At 54.4% G+C, this 18,874-nt stretch overlaps 1 protein-coding gene and 1 long non-coding RNA gene across 5 annotated transcripts in view; both read right to left on the bottom strand.

Annotated features, from left to right (window-relative positions):
- NRG2 (neuregulin 2) overlaps positions 1–10,560 on the bottom strand; it is a 152,758-nt gene extending 142,198 nt beyond the window's left edge. For both annotated transcript variants that reach the window (XM_048960573.1, XM_048960574.1), the window contains exon 1: positions 10,107–10,560. In XM_048960573.1, the coding sequence (XP_048816530.1) occupies positions 10,107–10,536 (430 nt within the window). In that variant the 5' untranslated portion in view covers positions 10,537–10,560. The remainder of the gene's footprint in view (positions 1–10,106) is intronic.
- A 656-nt stretch (positions 10,561–11,216) lies between these two features.
- Positions 11,217–18,650, bottom strand: LOC125700378 (uncharacterized). Of its 3 annotated transcripts, none has more exons than XR_007379890.1 (3): positions 18,173–18,650; positions 15,417–16,310; positions 11,217–15,304 (listed from the first exon to the last, which is right to left on the bottom strand). It is a non-coding gene; the product is annotated as an uncharacterized LOC125700378 (long non-coding RNA). The 3 variants fall into 3 exon arrangements; XR_007379889.1 differs by having other exon boundaries at positions 15,417–15,548; positions 18,173–18,647; XR_007379891.1 differs by lacking the exon at positions 18,173–18,650 and having other exon boundaries at positions 15,417–15,548; positions 16,140–18,164.
- Positions 18,651–18,874: the final 224 nt, after the last annotated feature.

Below are 18,874 nucleotides of genomic sequence, written 5' to 3'. Positions count from 1 at the left end.
TCAGGCCATCTGTGATACAGGAGAACCTGGGGCTGGGCTTACTGGGACTTTGGTCTGACTCCTGGAGTGGCGGGAGGATGCTAAAAGAGGCTCCTGGGCTCCTACCTGTCCTAGCTGCCCCAGGGAAGGACAGAAGGCCTCAGGAGGGAGGGACAAGACCTATGGGGAGCAGGAGAGGAGAGAGCAAGCAGTGAGCTTATCATGGGTGACAGAACCCTCGAGGACTCAGTTACATGGCTGCACAAGAGCCCATGCATACGTCCTCATGCACCATTTTGACAGCACTGGAGCTAACTCATGAAGCTGAACGTGAAATAGGGAACACAGAGCCAGAGCCTGAGGCCAGAGTGTCATGCTTAGGTACAGCTCTCATCTGCACCCTGGAGGCAGACACAAGGCTGCTCGACTCCCGTGTTCCTCTTTAATGGGGAAACCTCCACTGAATTCACCAGCAGGGAGATGGGAAAAAGAAGTCAGAGTGCAGACATCTGCCTGCTTGGCCAAGGGTTTGTGGCACCCTGTAACACAGCATTAACACACAACCCCCAACCCCTGGGCAAACCAGGCCAGTCCACCTACCTACCGAGGCTCCAAGCCTTCAACATCCAGCAAGTGAGAATCACATGGGCAATTTGTGGTCAGTCAAGGACTTGACTGACCACAAAGAATCAGAGTCAAGGATGGCAGGGACCTCTGAGCTCATCTGCTCCAATGCCCGCTAAAGCAGGGACACCCAGAGCAAGTGCCTCGGGCCACATCCTGGTGGCTTTTGAAGTAGGAGACTCCACATTTAATGCCACCGGACAACCTCCCATTCATACTTATCCAGAAAGTCAATTCAAGGAAATCTCCAAGAACAGGTCTAAACAACCAAAAAAATCACTGAAACACTTTCACATTTTCAAACAGAGTGCAGCCTCAGAGAACACTGCAGAAAAAGGAATGAAAGTCATTGTTAAAAACATGTTAGGGTTTTCTTAGCTCATCTGCAATTATTGCTCTAAAAGCTGAGGATGTGTGACAGAGAAGAGAGGTGTGGGAGGGAGAAGAGGAGAAGGGGAAAGGAGAAAGACAACAGCAGCATGGAAGGAAATTCAGCACTGCCAAGTGAAAGCCACAGGCAGAATTTATTCCCTTGCAGAAGGGTTTCCCACGTCATTCGTCACACAGAGGAGAAAAAAAGATTATTCTGAAGAACATCAACCATGAAAGTAAGACTTTGGGGAGGGGTTTTTCTGTCAGATACTGCAGCCAGGAAGTTACCCTCACGTGTGCCATTTCCCTACTGCACAAAATGAGTTCAGTCCTCTATACAACCACTCCCCATGAAATCCCTGTTACCAGCCTGACTTACTGGAAGGTGTCTGTTACAGCAAAGACCCCCACACCTCCAAGTCCCACTTCTGGGCAGGTTTCTGCCCCAGGGACAGGGATGTTTCTTGCAGACTTCAGGCATACCTCTTCCCATCCACCATCTCCTGGGGCTCCCTGACACTGCAGAGTTGCCGGGTGGGAAATGAACAAGTGAGAGGGGTGGGAAACTCCCTGACAACAAGGTGACAGAAAGGGGCACTGAATTATGGGAGAGCTGATGGGACCCCCACTGAGCCCACCTTACACTGCAGCACCACAGCCACACCGGTGCCAGGGGCAAAGCAGAGTAGCAGCTCTCTCCCTCCAGCTGCAGAGCTGCTCACAGCCACCTCCAGCCTACCACAACCACTCTTCAGGCTGGAAGGTTTCAGAAGGTCACTGTTTCCCAACAGCACCATCACATCTGCCTATCTGCCATCTTGAAGCCAGAAATCACTTCATTTACCTCTGATCTGGGAGTTACGAGGCCCTCTCCTGGAGTTCTAACATCCAGATCTGAGACTTGATGCTCTCAGCAGACCATCAGCCGGTTTCAAAGCTCACTGTGGATAGGTATTTTCTCTCCTCCTTGCTCAGAGAACCATCTGGAGCCTCATTCCTACAGTGGCCACACTTCTATTCACAGTTACCAGTTTGATTACAAGGATGGTATGTGCTTTCTTGGCAAATTCAGCTGTTTTCTCTACAGGTGTGTCAACACCACAGGCAGGATTTCTTCCGCATCCCTGCACCTGTGCTGTCCTGGTGTGATGCTCTGTGCTCTGTGCTTTGCTCTGATGACACAGAGCAGAAGGCACTGCAGCCCATGGTGCTCAGAAGGAAGGAGAGGCTAGAGACCGTGTCTGACCTGAGGCAGGAGGGCTCTGGATAAGCTGTCTCAGCACAGCCAGCAAGTGCCTTTTCTCTCACTGGGAAGGCTGCAGAAGTCAACTCACACACAAAACCATGCCTGCTTGTGTTTAGGCCACTTCCAGTAATACCGACTGATATGCAGCATCCCAGAGGGCTGGGAAACGGGCCTGGATGTCCACATGCAGAGTCAGCTCAAGACACACACGCATATACAATGAACAAGGCAATCTGAATCATTCAGACTGCACAGCAGCTACAGATGTGCAGAATTTTGCAGGCATCAGTCAGGCTGGCCTCACCCAGATGTCTTCCATTGCAACACACACCACAAGGCTTCTCAGCTCTGCAGCAGCTTGGGAAACCCGCTCTCCACACCATCACCCAGTATCAAGTGCCCTCAAGGCCCAGCACTTGCTGCCAGCGCTGCCATCTAGTTCAGCAAAGGGAAAAAGCAGTCTGGAAGCCAGGAGCCTTCACGTCCCCACGCGATGGACCAACAGCAACTGTCTCCTTGCACGTCACAGCTCCCCCGCACAGACAGCTGCAGAGCACAGACAACTTTGGGGAGTGCTGCTTTCTGTCTGAGACACTCAGAGCTAGGTAGCCACCCAAGGGCCCCAGCCTGGGCAGGTGGACAGACTGCCCCAACAGCCATCAGTGCCAGGGCACATTCTGCTGATGACCGGCACTGATACGCTGGTTCATCACCCGGTATGTGGCCAGGTTCTGCCCTCTAGCAAAGCGTGCAAAGCAGCATTCCGTCTGTCTGCCAGGCAGAGAATCATGGTGTGGAGATACTAAGCAGCTCTCCTACAGCCAGTGGCACAGATGGGAGGTGAACCCAGATCTCTACAAACAGCCCCTCTGCTGCATCCAGAGCACAAAAATCCAAACTCAATTCTGCCAAGTGCATAAGCAGAGCCATCCAGGCCCAGGAGCAAACCCACACAACAGCATCTGGCTTTCTGTGCTGCAGCCTCTGGGCAGACTGACCGCCAGCTAGAAATGGAGAGATGCTCTACGGAGCTCCTGCATGGCCCAGGCAATGGAGTTCAGTCTCCACAAAGGAATTACTGGTCATCAGAAAGAGAAATGCGTCACTGCCTCCTGCAGAGCACACCCATCATGAGGCTGCAGCCACAGCACTGCTCCATGCTCATATCATGCCTTCTCCCACCCCAACCCTCCCACACACAGACATGTTTGCTGTGAGCCTGTGCAAGCCTTTGGTCCCAGGAGTGCTCTGCAGCGAGACACTGTGTGAACTCACTCACCCCTGTAGGTGACCCTATGCCTGTTGCTTCCCATCACCCTACCTGTAGGCACAGAAGAATTAATTTCTATTTACTACCCACTTTATGTTAACCAGTGCCTAAAAACTTCAGAGCCTTCCCCAGTGTCTTACCCATATTTCATCCTCCCAGACCCACCAGACCACTCCCCCACTCTAGATTTATCCCTCTCTGGCTACAATCCCACCTGGGCTCCAGGACGTGGTCAGCTCTGGAGCTCCTACTGCATTTCCCACAGCCTGCAGCTGAAATTGCCCCTAAATGTCCAAAAAAGGACAGGGAGAGACAATCTACAGACCCAGCCTCTCCTGTCCACCACAACAGGGAAAATAGCCATCTTCCTCTTAATCACCAACCTGGGAAGAAAGTGTGCTCAGAGAATGACAGAGAAATCCCTCCTAAGAGCAAACCTCTGCTCCAGCTGCATCCCCATCTTCTGACATCAAGGCATCTTTCTGGGGATGCAATGAAATCAAGCTAGTGCTGGTAAGGCAGAACATACATCTCATATCCACCCATTTGTGTGGGGCACTGCCAGAGGAGCAGTACTGGGTGTGCAGATGCTGAAATGGGCACTGTCTTCTCCTACCTTATGCAAGAAAGCATGCCAAGCCAGGAGCCACAGCATAGGACTTTACAGGGAAACCTTTCTGGGTCCTTCTTGCTGCCCCAGCCCAGATCTAACAGGATCAGACCCCTGCGAGTGCAGCATCCAGGGCTGGTGCACCATTTCCAGCTCTGGGGCAGTCCAGAAAGCACAGCTCACCCCATTCTCTCTATCCTGATGAGCCTTCTGCCTGCCCTGAGACCAGAAAGAGAATCCTGAACAACATCTTACCACTACAAATTCATGAAAAGTGGATGAGCAATGATTGATTACAGTGAATGCAAATACCTGCCTTCCAACCCCAGATTGGCACTTCCAGAGCAGCTCTCCTAGTAAGTGCAGCATGCCCTTCTACAGGCTCTACAAAGCCCTCCCATCCTCCTCAGCATTTCCACAAGCCTTCAGGCACAGCTCTGCCCATCTAGACCTGACATCCCCAGGATATGCTTGCGATCAGCCCTGAGTCTCTGCTCCCACCAGCATGTCGCACCAGTTTGTTTCCACTCCATTGGGAAGGCCTTTTCTCAGCCCTTAGCCAGCAGGGCTTGGGCCAGGTGCTATCCAGTGAGAAGTGGACTGCCCTGTCCAGGGGGAGATGCTGTGAGCAGAATTATCTTGGCCCTGGACTGCAGCACCAGACAACAGATTGGGAACAGACCTAACCAACTTTCCAGTTCCTATTCCTGCCCACAAGGATGTCACTCATCCCAGGGTCGTTACTGATGAATCTGTACTCAACCTACTGTCAAAATGCATTGCCGACAGCAAACAACCTTTGATTTATGCTGGGCGATGTTTCAGGAGGTCACACATTGGTCATGGTTAGGATTGCAGAGATACCTCAAAGTAATAATTGCCCACAGGTACAACAGCGGGGCAGGAAAGACAAGAAAACAGAGCATCAGCCAGCAATGCCAAGACATGGCTGTCACCTCAGCTGAACCCAACACACACAGAGGCAACAGACCCCTGTTCAGTTGAACATCAGTGCTCTGGGTCTCCAAGGCAGCATCTCCCGCCTCCCACCAGCCGCGAGTCTCTTCTTGTTCCCTTTTCCTTTCCCTAACACGACCTCTCCCCTAAATAGCTTCAGCACTATCTGCTGCAATGTTCATACAAAACTCCTCAAGTCTTCTGAGTACAGATGTGATCTCACCCCGCCCAACTACATTCTGGGTTTCCCTGTCGGGAGATACACATTTTTTCATTCAGCCAGTACCTCAAGTTGAGGTGAATCTCAACTCTTTCCCCTCCAGACTGTCACCCCCTTCACCAGGACGGAGCTGGACCACAAGAATGAAGTGACAGAAGTTTCACCAGCTCTTCTGGCTGAGTTCTACAGCACTCAGCCCAGCACTGGAGGCCACAGCAGCCTGGCAGAGGAAGCACGGTCACTCAGCAGCAGAAAAGCAGCACAAGGATTCCTCTCCCCTTTGATCTTTAACCCACCCTTGCCAGCTCAATACGCCATCCCCCAAGCTTATGGCAGACCCCCTCCACGTCCTCCCAGACCTGAGAAGAAAGCACTGAGAGGCACTGGCACCCACTGAGTGCTGCACACGCAGTCAGTAGGCGAGCAGATGCCTGGCTGCCAAAGTTGCCAGGGAGATGTGCTTCCTCCGGAGCTGCACATGATCCCTGAGCTGCTGCTGAGGGCCGGGGTCCTTGGGGTCAGAGCAGGGCCCAGCACACAGAACACCTTCCAAGGGAGCCGCCTCCTGTGAGCAGCGCATTTGGGTGTGAAAGAGAGGTCCAACAGCTTTGCAGGGAGCGTGCTTCCGCGCCAGCACCCAGGCCCTGGTGACCACGGTGCACTTTGCTTTTCCCAGCCCAGACCCATGGAGGGCTTAGAACATGGCTCCCTCTGCCCAGCAGTAGAGTTTATTGCCTCTGTGCTCCCAAGCATGCACCAGTTTCTGAACCAGATCCGAACCCAAAACAAGGTGTTGCCTGTGATTTAGGAAGGCCGTCATGCTTCAGGGCCCATATCTAAGGGCTCTATGCTGGGAGAGCTCAAAGGCACTGAGCAGCAGCAGCTGCCCAAGGCTGTGTGTGGAGAGGCCCTTGATACAGCAACCAGCAGGACTGAGACCATGCAGGAGCTCTATTAGTCTCCTGTTACTCACGGAGATCCTTGGGGAAATGCTTTATTTAGTCAGGTGGTTCTGAAAAGCACTGAAACATCCAGCCAGGCTTTGCTGCATGTGTAGCACGTGCCTGGGAGGCGTGTGCTCTGTTCTTTTGGGCATGGCTGAGCCCATGACAATGCTTTAGCCTCAGAGGGGACATGAGGAGCTGCACTGTCCTGAGGACCTGCCATCTCGGGTCTACACACATCCAAAATCCCTCATACCAGTGAACCAGGAGCAGAGAGCAAGCAGAAGAATGCAAGGGGGGAAAAGCCTTCTGCAGCTCAGTGATCGCTCCCCATCTGCAGGAGCTCAAGGCAAGAAGGAAACAAGATTTTGCTCCTCTGTGAACCTAAGGAAGTGTGATTTTCTGAAGGTGGTGAGAAGCAGTTTCAGACAGCTCTAATTAGCAGGGCAGCATGTGAGAAAATCCAACTTTCTTGCTCCCAGCTCCACAGCTGTCCTGGGATAAAGGCAGAGCCCCACTGCAGCCCGCACCCCTCCCATGCACCTGCCTGGCTGCAGCACGTGGGATGAATTGCAGAAGAGCAGAGAGGGGTGTTTTTGCATGAGCTGCTTGCCGAAAATTTGCCAGCACTGGTTCAGGCAGCAACACCTACACCATAATCCAGAGGGCTGTATTTTCCCGCGGGCATTTAAAATCAGTCCTCCCTCCTGTCCTCATAGCCCAGCTCCAGCAGTCAGCATATTCCCTGCCAGCAGCACACAGTGCCCAAGTGCAGTGCCGCAGCCCCAGCACTGTCCTGCCTCAGAACCCAGTGCTCAGGGTCTCATCTCACACACAGCACCTGCTGCTGCAACAACAGGTTTGCCTGCAAATCCTCCCAGGGATCTGCCCCCACCAGATTACTGCTCAGCCTAAGCCACCTAATCCTACAGCACATTGTGCACTTCTCCTGGAACACTACAATGAGGTGCTCCAGCAGAGGTACAAGTACTAAGTCTACTTTGCAGCTTGCTGCATGTGGAGGCAGAGAGACATCTGTTCCCCTGTGAAACCAGAAGTCAGGGGCCAAAGATGTTACATCCCCACTAGCAAGGGCTCCTCCTGTATATGGGATATTTTCTTTGCACAGTTCATGTTCGCAGAAGTTCATGTCCAGGAAAAGGCAAATGGTGACACAAGAGACTCTTGACGACCAGAAGGGTGAGGACCACAACCTCCCTTGCACACCAAAGTGAGCATGGTCCTAGCACGGATGTTGTGCTGCACGGCCATGCACTGGAAGAAGCACTGTGCCTTGCAGCTACATCTTCCTCCTCGATCTGTGCATGTAGGCGCAGAGGAAATAAGAGACCATCCAAAATTAAGGAGCTAAAAGATGTGAAGAAAAGAGACAGGAGGAGAAGTGATAACAGGAATCATTACATAAGAGCATGAAAAACACAATAACACTGCCAGTGCAGGAGAGGTTTTAAGATGCCCATGAGGGTGGTGAGACCCAAGCCATTCCCCATGTGCCAGGGAGCACAAACACTCCTTCATCTACAGCGCTGCAGAGGGGCAGAGGCTGCAGACCTCTGGATTTCACAGGCAGGGAAGCTCCAGCCTCTGAAGTGCCCAGTACTGGGCCCAGCAGTTCCCCTTCCCAGACCTCAGCACGGTATGGGCAGTATGACACCGTCCAGCTGAGACCCCCCCCAAGTGCCTCCCAGAACTTGGCACACATTTTCCCTCTCCACCTCCTGCACCCTGAGCAGTGCCCCCCTCTCCTTCAGACTCCCTTATTATCCTGCAGGGCTTCACCCGTCCCTGCAGCATGCTGTGCAGGCAACAGCCCGGCCCTGGGAGAGAGCCATGGATGCTCTGACTGCAGGCCTGACCCTGCGGTACACGCGGGTCCTCAGCAGGCAGGAGAGCAGAGGACACACAGCATCCCAGCCCATGAGAAGGGAATGAATCACTGAAAACAGAGCCAGGCACAGAGCCAGGAGGAAGATGACAGCCCTGCGAGGCCTCCGTCTTTAGGAGTGGGGGCTCGTGGTCAGAGCAGCACAGCCCAGCCCACCCTCTGCTCCATGGTGTTCTTGCAGCCCGCCGTCCCTCGCAGGTCCCTGTGCCGGGACACGGCTCCTTGTCCAGCCCTGGAGCTGTCTGCCCCCATCTGCAGCGAGGATGGGAATCAGCCCCATGCCTCTTTGGATCCCTGCCCCACCGGAACCCAAGGAGCAAGAAAGCAGACCGTGCCCTGGTTTCCCAGTCTGTGCACCTTTCAGCTACTAAGATGCCACAAATCAGAAGATCCTGCCAGGAATGTCACCTTCAGAACCTGCCTCCCAGTGCCCCGGCTGAACCTTCATGCTGCAGGAACCACAAGTTCAGTGCGCTGAGGCTCCCATCTAAGCCTCATCACTTAACAAACCACAGCTATGACAGCTCCCAACCACCAGCTTTTTTTTTTTTTTCCTTTTGCATCTGCCATACAGCTCCGCTGAGGCAGCACTGCTGACAACCTGCAGCATCCCTCAGTCCGTCGGAAACACAAAAACAAAGCATCAGCTCCAGGAGGGTGTCACGGGCAGCACGACATCCCCTCACTTGTTGTTACATCAGCCCACACGTTAGCGCTTTGGGCCTGATCCAGAAAGCCACAGAGCAGCCTCCGTTCCTCTTAAAGTCATACCCTGCTGCTCAGAGATACGCAAGTTTGCAATCCTTCCTGCTCAAAAAAAAAAAAAATAAAAAGCCATAGACCTTCTGCTATGCTTTCACCTCGTGCCAAAATCAAAATCTCAATAAATTTCTCTCCTTCTCTCGCTTTTAACTCCATATTTCACCAAATCTTCGATGTCCACGATGGCCCACATACAGAGGTACATGAGATCAGTGCATCCTGAATTAGTTTTCTGATATGCAGTGCTAGCCCATTTTTTCAACAACGTATTATGGCAAGCCAGGTTTCACATTCTTTGTGATAACTAGAAAAAGAGACAGGTCCAGCCTTCAAAACACAGGTCTGCTGTCGGCCATGGCCAAGTACTGCCCCAGGGACACCGACGTGAGAACACAACAACAACAACACCACGCGCATATGTTCATTACAGAGCTAAGCATAACTACCGTGGCACATTGCCTCTAAGAAGGCAAAAGGCCAGTTAACCTGATGAGCAAGCACAGCGTTCTGTCATTGAGCACAGAACCTGGGGACAGGCCCTTACAGCCCCGCAGGCCACCAAACACGAGAGACTGGGGTTTGCTGCAGGCAGCACGGCGTGCCTCAAGGAGCTGCAGGTAACCCAGCCCTGCCTGGGTTGGTGACACAGGATCTGGGCACCGGAGCTTAACGAAGGACCGGCCTCACGTTTTTGTAAGCTCAGATCCCAACCCTGAGAAAATGCAGTCATTGTCTGCGGCCGGTCCCCCCCAACCCATCGCACCGCCAGAGGACAGCGGGGAAAGCCAGGCACAAAAGGAGGAACGCTCGCAGCCGCTCCTCCTCGAAACCATTTCATAACGGCACTCACAAAGGTGATGAAGGAGCGCTGCACGGCACACACAAAGCACAGAGCAGGTACGTTAAAGGCGCAAATCAAAACGCGCAAAACGAACAAAAGAAAAACGACTTCGGAAAACGAGACCCTCCTTTTGAGGGAGGCCAAACTTCCCGGCGCACCTGCGAAGGCAGCACCGCCGCAGGCCCCGCTCGGGGCTCGGCCCGGCTCCGCACCGGTCAACGCGGAGCGAACCGCACCGGGCAGCGCGGAGCGGAGCGCCGCCGCATCCCGCGCAGCGCCCGGGGCCGGGCCCGGCGACGGCAGCGCAGCCCCCCGCTCGGGCGGGGCCCGTCCCACCGCCCGGCCGCGAGCCCCGCCGCCCCGCCGCCCCCGTACCGCAGTCCGCGCAGAGGATCCGCGCCACGTCCCGCTTGAGGTTCTTGCCGCTGGTGTCGAGCGGGGCGAAGGCGGTGCGGAAGACGAGCGGCTCCTCCGTGGGCTCCAGGAAGAAGATGTAGCGGTGGTTGCGCTTCACTTTGAAGCAGGGCGCCTTGGAGCCCACGCTGATGAGCTGCTCCCGCTGCAGCCCGCCGCTGTTGAGGGGCCACAGGTCCAGCACTTTCACCAGGACCCCCCCGGCGGGGCCGGAGGCGCCGCGGCTGTCATTGCCGCCGCCTGCGGGGGGGGCCACGGACTGCACCTTGCCCTCCAGCACCACGGCCGCCGTGTACGCCTGGTCCTGCACCGACTTGAGGCTGGGCGAGTAGCAGGCGAGCGAGACGCCGAAGAGCAGCATGGAGAAGCCGGGCGCCGGGTCGCGCCTCATGCCGCCGGCTGCCGCTCGCTCCCGCCGGCCCTGCGGCGGCGGCGGCCGGGCTGCGGGGATGCGGCGCGGCGGGCGGGCGGGCGGGCGGGCGGGCGGGCGGGCGCGGCGCGGCGGAGCGGCGCGGCGCGGCGCGGCGCGGACCCTCCTCCCGGCGCGGCGCCCCCAGGCGCGGAGCGGAGCCGCAGCCGCGCCTCCGCGACCCCGCCGTGCGCCCGCCGCCGCCGGCCGGGAAGGACGAGGGCGAGGCGGCCGGCCCAGCTCCGAGCGAGGGAGGCGGGGAGCCCTCGCGGGATGCTGCAGAGGTAACCCCCCCTCCTCCCGGGATGCTCCCGGAGCCCCCCCGCCCCTCGGTATGCGGCTTCCACCGGGCTGCTCCGGCGGCCGAATGCCCCCTCCGCCCCGCGAGCGGCTATCCTCAGCGCGGAAGGCCCCTGGCACCCCTCCCCAACGCTCTCGCGGCCGGAACCCACCCCGCACGGCGTGCTCCCGCTACCGGCCCTCGCCCCCTTCTCCCTCTGGGTGTTCTTACGGCTTCCCCCTACCCCTCCCCTCCCCGGGATGCCCCTGCAGTTCCCCCGCCCCGGCTGCTCCCGCAGTCTGCAGCCCCCTCCGGGATGCGCTCACGGCCGCTCCCCGCTCGCCGGTTAGCACCGCATCTCGGGGGCGCCGGACAGCGGGACCCCACCTCGATTCCCTGCCCTCGACGGGGGAGATGCCGGAGAGTCCCCCGGGGATGCCCTGTGCAGCAGAGGGGATCCCTCGTCTCTGGCCTTCCCGTGCTCCTGCAGAGCCGGGGGGTCCCCGGGGACTCAGCCCGATCGGACATGGAGCGAACTCCTCCCGAACCCCTAGGCATTCGCAGCCCCCCGGCCCGGTGCCGCCAAAGATGCACTCATTTGGGGGCTGCTGCAGGTGGTATGGGCTTCCCTGATGCGCAGAACCCTCCGTGCCTGATGCTTTTGAAGGTGGCAGTTTTGTGTCTGAGGTTCCCTGCACACCTGAAGAAAAAAGCATTAAAGTACCGTCAAATGGAGTAAGGTAATAGCCGAGGAGACAAAGCCTCCTTTCATGCCCTGATCCCTTCTGTCTCTTTTTAATAAACAAGTGCTCTTCCCCTGCAGTGGTTTCCAGGAGGAGTCAGTTTAATCTCCAAAAAAGTGGCTTATTCGGGTTTATTTTCAAAGCTGATCCTAAAGTATCTGCACTCCCAAAGCCTTGCTGCCCACCCCCTGTAATATGGAAGGGATCTGAGATAATTAATTAGCTGCAGAGGATTTCATATTTGTTGTCACACTGGATTCTGCACTGAGCAAGAGCCGCCATGGTGCCACCTCACTGGAGGTGGCTCAGAGGCAGCGTTCAGCCCTGTGCAAGGACACACAGCCATGCCCACACCGCAGTGGTGACCAAGGGAAAGGGACAGCCCCACCCCAGCAGCTTCACCACCTCATGTAAACCCCCAAAGTGGTGAGGCAGGCTGTGGAGCCAGCAGGCAGAGCGGGAGAGCAGATGGTAGGATCAGGGTTTGCTCTCCATATAACATAATGCAGCCAGAATCATTAGGGAAAAAATGGAAAGAGAGTGGGGATGCTGCACTCAGGCACAGGGCGCAGCAGGGTTCAGGGAGCATTCCTTGTGTGCATTTTGGACACGCGGACAGCACAAAGCTGCAGGGCCAGGGAGGCACCGACTGGGACATGGCCAGTGGATGGCTCTGCATGCCTGGAGAAGAACACAGGTGGAGGGAGAGAAGGGCAGAAGTGCTTCTCATGGCAGGGAGGACAGGATGCTTCAGGAGGCCACCTGGCTTCTCTCTGCTTTTGACACACATCTCTGTGGAAATGCCCCATACCGTAATGCTTTGTCCAGACAGCAGCACGGCCCCTGCCTATGGGCATAGGAAATACCAGATGCAATTGTTTGATCCAGACCCCACTCTGCCCTGCACCTCATGGAAGAGATGGTTGAATGCCCAGGCATTTGATCCCCGTCTCTTTCTTCTTCACTGGCTGTAATCCCAATGGGACCACAGTGGTTCTACAGATGAAGGAAGTTCAGCACAAGAGACCTGTGAGGCCTATGGGGCAGTTTTTAAAAGTGAGGTTTTTCTGCATCTGGGGCATTTTGGAGACTGGGACATATGGCTTTATGAAAAGGCACTGCACATGCATCCTTACAGCAGTATTTTTCCTGGTTGTTGTGAAGACGACCAGCCACCATCTCCAGAGATGCTTGCCATTCTGTTATCATTTGAGAAACAATTTAGGATTAAATTCTTTCCTCGCTTCTTCTGGAAAATCATGCTCTTCTAGAAATCCTCAGGCATTTTGACTTATGACATGAATAAGGCAAGGCCTTGGGTGTAGGCACCAACACAATCTCAACTGTGGTTCTGACAGGATGAAGCCTGAATAATACTCCCATCCCTGTTTTTCTCTGTCTGCATCACCAGCTATCACATCTTGGTGCCCTCTTCGGCTCCTCATTTTGTCTCAGAGGCAGATTTCTCCAGCTTCATCACCACGGTTGTTAGCTGTCATCATCTCTGCTTAGTCTTAAGGCTGGCACATTTCTTTCAGATTTTCATTCTGCTTATGGTCAAAATTGTGGCGTACATAAAAATACTTGCCAGCTGCCTCTCTCTACTGCAAAATCCACTGCCTCTTTCAGTAAAGAGGTTCTGTGTCTGTCATCAACCAGCGCCCAGACTTTTCTGCTCCACCTCAGTGCAACTGCTCTTTAAAGTTTGTGTCTCTGACTCATCCAGACCCCTTCTTTTCTGTTTTGTTTTTTTTGTGTGTGTTTTTTTTTCTTCATCTTTCCTATTTTCCCTTTGTCAGCCAGAAAAATCCGTTTGTTCTGCATTCAGGCACAAACTGGGATCTCCCATGAAGAGCCACAGTTTCAGAACACAACTGTTTCATCCTCCCAGCTGCTTTAATTTCATCAAAGCCCATCTGTCCCCTACCTTGCTGCTGCAAAACCCCCATCATGTTTGCTACCCTAAAAGACAGAGGGAACATCCGAGCTCAGCACAGGTTCCACCTCTCCTGCCACATCCCAAACCTTGCTACTTCTCAGGGATGTTTGCGGAGCAAAGCACTGCCCTGGGCTCTGTCCCCCTCTGCAAAAGGAGCTTCTGGCACAAAGGTCCCAGCTCAGTGACAGATGCCACAGAACACAGCATCCCAAGGGCAAAATCCTTCCCTGTCTCAGGGAACCCTGCAGATCCTCTGCCAGATGTTGACCCCAACAGCATAGGCAGGCGGGTTGCATATCCTCAACATCTTACACATTAATTGAAATTAATTGTTAATTGTTCCAGCAGATCCACTGTGCGTAAATCCTGTCAAAGACAGGGGGCTTTTGGTGGAATGAGGAACAGACCATGGAAGGCTCTTCCACTCCATGCCTCTCTGTGTGAGCTGGTGTTGGCCTGCACAGGGCTGTGCTCAGCTCTTTCCTGCTTCAGGCAAGCCTCAGAAGCATGCATGCATTGCAAGCATGTCCCTCCATCTCCCCACCCTTCTCCCAGCACGAGGTCTGTCTAAGTCCCCTATATTTACCCTATAGCTCTGATGGTGAAAAGGCAGCAGGCTCTGGAGACGCTCACCCACACCCCAGCCCCTTAAGGGAACAGCTTTCTCCCCTGTAACAGTCAGATGTTTTACAGAGGCTTGGAAACATGCCTGAACACCAAATCCATTGGTGTCCATTTTTTTCGCACCTCAAGCTCTCCTTTGCAAGAATTCAGACTACTCATCCTGGGACAGTCATGAAATCCATGGTAGAAAGACTTACTTCTCTCTCGGCACATAGCTAGCAATCAAAGGGAGAAAGACCCTACAAAAGTGAAGAACTAGCCAGTTTCTTGCTCATGATAGAAAAGCTATCAGGGTTACCTCCAGCCCTTTTATGGCATATTAACCTAGGAGCAAAGAAGAAAAAAGACACACATCTTTCAAGGAAATGTGTGCCTCTTTTATCTGCTGCCCTCCCCAGGAAACTCATTCTCTCCTTGTCCACCCACATAAGCAGAAATGATGAATGGAAATAAAATATAAAGTTTAGCCATTCTCTTTAATCCTAGACTTCCCAATCGGATGATTTGGTCCATGCTTTGGTATCCAAATTTTGCACGCCAGTCATTCTGACCATTGTCCATGTGGCCTTGGCTCACAGTGCCTTTCAAATGCCTTTGTGTGTTAGATGCATACACCATACCCAAAGCATTTAGCAGCAGCCCAGCCTTGAAGGGCTTCACACTCCTCAAGGCAGAGGGGAGCCTGCCACAGAAAAGCCACTGCCACATCACTTCTCCCACACTGGAGTGCATTTTTTGGCTGTTTCTGCAGCCCCCAGCCTCCAGGCCATCAGCCACAAGTATCAGTGCAAGAGCCTGCTCCATCCCAGAGATTCCCAAGGACTGGATCTCTCTCTGTCTGCCCTGACTGTTCTCACTTTCCTTTTCTCTGCAGACCCCCCTTACGCTCACCTCATTGTTAAACAACTGTTGCAGTTAGGCCATTACATCAGGTACCTCTGCACACCTCTGAGTTCCCAAGGCCTGTGGCAAACCAAGCTGTGTCATGGCTCCTTTGGCCTGGGAATCCTAATTGGTAAGAGAAAATTGAGCCATTGCCTGTCTTTAGTTCCAGAAGGTTTTAGAAAATCCATCATCAAAGTTGAACTGAAGAATTGAAAATAGCACTTCTTAAAGTCCATTTGTGTGTTCCTACACGCATCTCCTGGCCACGTCAGCCAGCATCTGAAAGAAACATAAGGAATTATTAAGAAGACAAACAATTAAAAGAAAAATCTCCAAATCACCATTAAAAGTGAGTTAAGATTTTTGTCAGAAATGCAGCTGTTCTTGTCACCTTTGTCAGAGAATGCCGCTTTTGAGCGCCAGAGCCTAGGAGCTCTGCAGCTGCCATGCAAACATAGGGAGCTGGGCTGAGACCGGGGGTGCGGGTGAAGGGCTGGACGCCATCCAGGCAGCAGGTCTGGGTCTGAAAGAGAAGAGGGATGGCTCGCTCTGTTGCAGTGAGCTGGGGGTCGGCCTTTTATCTCGTGCGACTGGTGATAGGACGAGAGGGAATGGCTTCAAGCTGCGCCAGGGGAGATTCAGGCTGGATGTTAGGAAATGCTACTTCTCTGAAAGAGTGGTCAGGCACTGGAATGGGCTGCCCAGGGAATCACCGACCCTGGGGGTGTTCAAGGAACATTTGGACGTTGTGTTGAGGGATGTGGTTTAGTGGGAACTATTGGTGATAGGTGGATGGTTGGACTGGGTGATCCTGTGAGTCTTTTCCAACCTTGGTGATTTCCATGATTCTATGATTCTAAGGTTAAAGTGAAAGTGTGGTCATGAGGTGATGCTGGCGAGTTGGAAACTGAGGCCTCCACTGAAAGTCTGGTGAAAGCATTTGCATTCAAACAAGCTTCCTGCACTGCAAAATGTGTCACAGAGGTGACCTGGGCAGCTCAGAACCTCTGGCTGAGAGCAGAGGGTTGTGACCAGATTCAGGAAAATGTTTCCCCCCTCCCACTTTTACCTGTTTCATGTATTTCCATGTAAAAATACACTGGACGCTATATACCTTGTCACATGTAGGGGAAATACAGAGAAGGACTTGAGTGCCACTGGAATAAGAGAGACAGATAAGGATCCTGTCTGACTGTGCCTTCGATTCCTTGTTTATACGTTGTCTGCTACCGTTTAAGAGAGCACCTTTGGATGACTTCAGGTCAGGAGGTTCAGGAGACCATTTCTGCAACAAGAAGTTAATGCTGACAGGCACCCCATGGCTGGAGAACACCCTCAATATAGCAGAATTGGCACCTTGTTTAATGGATTCATATAAATAGGAAGGCAAAGCCAGGAGCTGAGGCAGCGTTTAAGCCCTGTACTGTGAGGTACAGAGGCCTTACGGCGAGATTAAATATAGGTCTCACAAACCAGAACAACAGTGTTTTTACCAAGAAGATAATCAAGCCCTGGAGGAAATTACATGATGTAAAGCTCAGATTTAAAATAAATGTGAAATGAGTTGGTGGATTTGGGACCAGTTCCTTATGGAAAAGTTTTCACATCAGAAAAACCACTGACGACACTGGCTTTTTAATTAGCAGTTTTGGAATAAAGCCAAGAGGACTGAAGGGATGGTGGAGACTCAGTCCTCATCTTGCCCTTTGCAAGGAGGGCTGGGGGCAATGAAGGGCCGGGATTAGGAGAGGGCTGGGCTGTGCACATGCTGCATGTTGGAAGCAGGAGGCTCTGAAGATGAGACCTGGGTGTTCCCATTGCAACTCCCCATGGGCACGCATTTTCCTAGGAAGATCCTGTACCTCTGAGAACAACATGGCAGTGAGTGCTGAATCAAAACGAGAAAACAACAGGCCAGGCAGGGACGCGGGCTGTGACTGCACAGAGGGAGCAGCCTGTGCAGCATTTGGCTGACGCCAAGTCAAGGAGATGGGTGTGGGATGAAGGCCCTGTCCTGAGCCAGCTGCTGCAAACATTTGCCCTGGCTGAATTGTCTGTTGCCCTTGCATGACTCTCTTTTAGTCTACTTTGTCACTAAGCATTTTTAGTGGATGACTCGAAATGGTCCCACATCCCTTGGTCCCTATGAACTGCTCGCTGCACTGCTGTTGCTCTGCCAGCTCCCCAGTCCCACCTCCTCCCTGCAGGACAGGTTTCAGTGGAGCTTAGGGTTCTTGCATGCTGATGTCTCATCATGTACCTACACGTGCCCCCTGGGACCAGCCCTCTGAGGGCTATAGGCAATTGGTAACAAGTTCCTAAATACAAAATCTCCCTTGTGTGACACTCGGCAAGAGAGGCTGGAGCCTAACACGGGCATGACACAGCCACTGTCCTCACCAAGCACTCCTGCAGCCAGTTCAAAGGATACTAATTAAAAAATAAAGACTGAGGTTTTTTTTTCCTTCTCCTCCAGATTTCTTTTCTTTCTTCATATCAGATTGTAATCCTGTACTTTGTGGTTTAACTGTGTTCTTACATCTCCTTTTCCCAGTGAGTTAATGCAAATGATTTTGTGCCAAGGCGGATCTGTGCTAAGCTTGACAGCAAAACACAAGGCTCAAGAGGCACATGCGCTCCCACTTCCCTCGGGAGTGATGGGTTGAATCAGCCCCCTAAACCCCTCCAAGCATCGTTTCAATTTTCAGCTCAGTTTTCATCTCCCTCCCCTCCTTGCCAAGCCCGCACAAGAGCGGTGGGAGGTTACAAACAGAGCACGCAGCTCATCTGCGGCATCTCGCCGGTGTGAGCCATGGGCGCGCGCATGCGCACACAGCACCCTCCCTCCACAGGCGCTCCACGGCTCTGCCGCGGATCCGCGCTGCGGTCGTCACGGGTCTTTCCCGGTCTGCAGCTCCCTCCTCAGCTCTGCCCTGAGCGCCTCCCGGCTGGCGCTGGGGACGCCGGCAGCAGGACACGTGTCTGAGCTGAGATTAACCCTGCAAAGCCAGGGACAAGGACTGCTATTTCCTCATCCAAAATTCATCACCTGGAAAGGCTGCCAGGCCAATTCTGCAAAACAAAGGCTTCGGTGGGAATCTCTGCTCTTTGCAGAAGCGGTGAGGTACAGAGCTCACCCCGGCTTACCTGAGCCACCGGTGGCCGCCTTCAGCGCTTGCTCGGTCCCGTCACAAAATGGCATCACACATTCAGGTGGGGTGGCTCAGGGACACGGGGGCTGGCAGGAAGGATGAAGGAATGTCGTTTCATTTCGTCTGGAGAAGGGGAGGCCGAGGGCTGAGTTGACGGCGGTCTAAACAACCACCCGGAGGGCACGGAGAGAGAAACTCCTCCTCTAATATAACAGGAGACAAAGGCCCCGTCCTGCAGCTCGGCACAGTCGGCCCGACAGCCGGGAAACGCTCCTTCCGCGAGGCGGCCCGGCCCTGGAGAGGCCCCGCAGCGCCTCCACTAGCGGGCTCAACGCGCACGAGCGCGAGGTGCGGCCTCCCCGCGAGGCGCGGCCGTGCGGGGCGGGGCGCTTCGGCCGCGGCTCCTGCTGTCCGGCGCTGAGCGCGGCCGCGTTCCGATCTCTGGGCCCGCACCGCCGCGAGCACGGCTCGGCCCCGACCCGAGGCCTCCGCGGCGGCCCGCCCGCGCCCGCCCGTCCCCGCCAGGTGGCAGCAGCGGCCGCGCCGAGCCCCGCGCCGGCCGTAGGCCCGGCCGCTCCCGCGGGACCCTGCGGAGGGGCCGCGCTGCGCCGGGCGCTCCGCCGTCGCTGAGAGCCGAGCGGGCCGCTCGGAGCGTCGTCCTAATGAGAGAGAATAAAAGGAGACAAGCGGCTCGTGC

Source organism: Lagopus muta, chromosome 14 (genome assembly GCF_023343835.1).
Source record: "Lagopus muta isolate bLagMut1 chromosome 14, bLagMut1 primary, whole genome shotgun sequence".
Classification (NCBI taxonomy): Eukaryota; Metazoa; Chordata; class Aves; order Galliformes; family Phasianidae; genus Lagopus; species Lagopus muta.
This window is presented reverse-complemented; position numbering and strand designations above follow the sequence as displayed.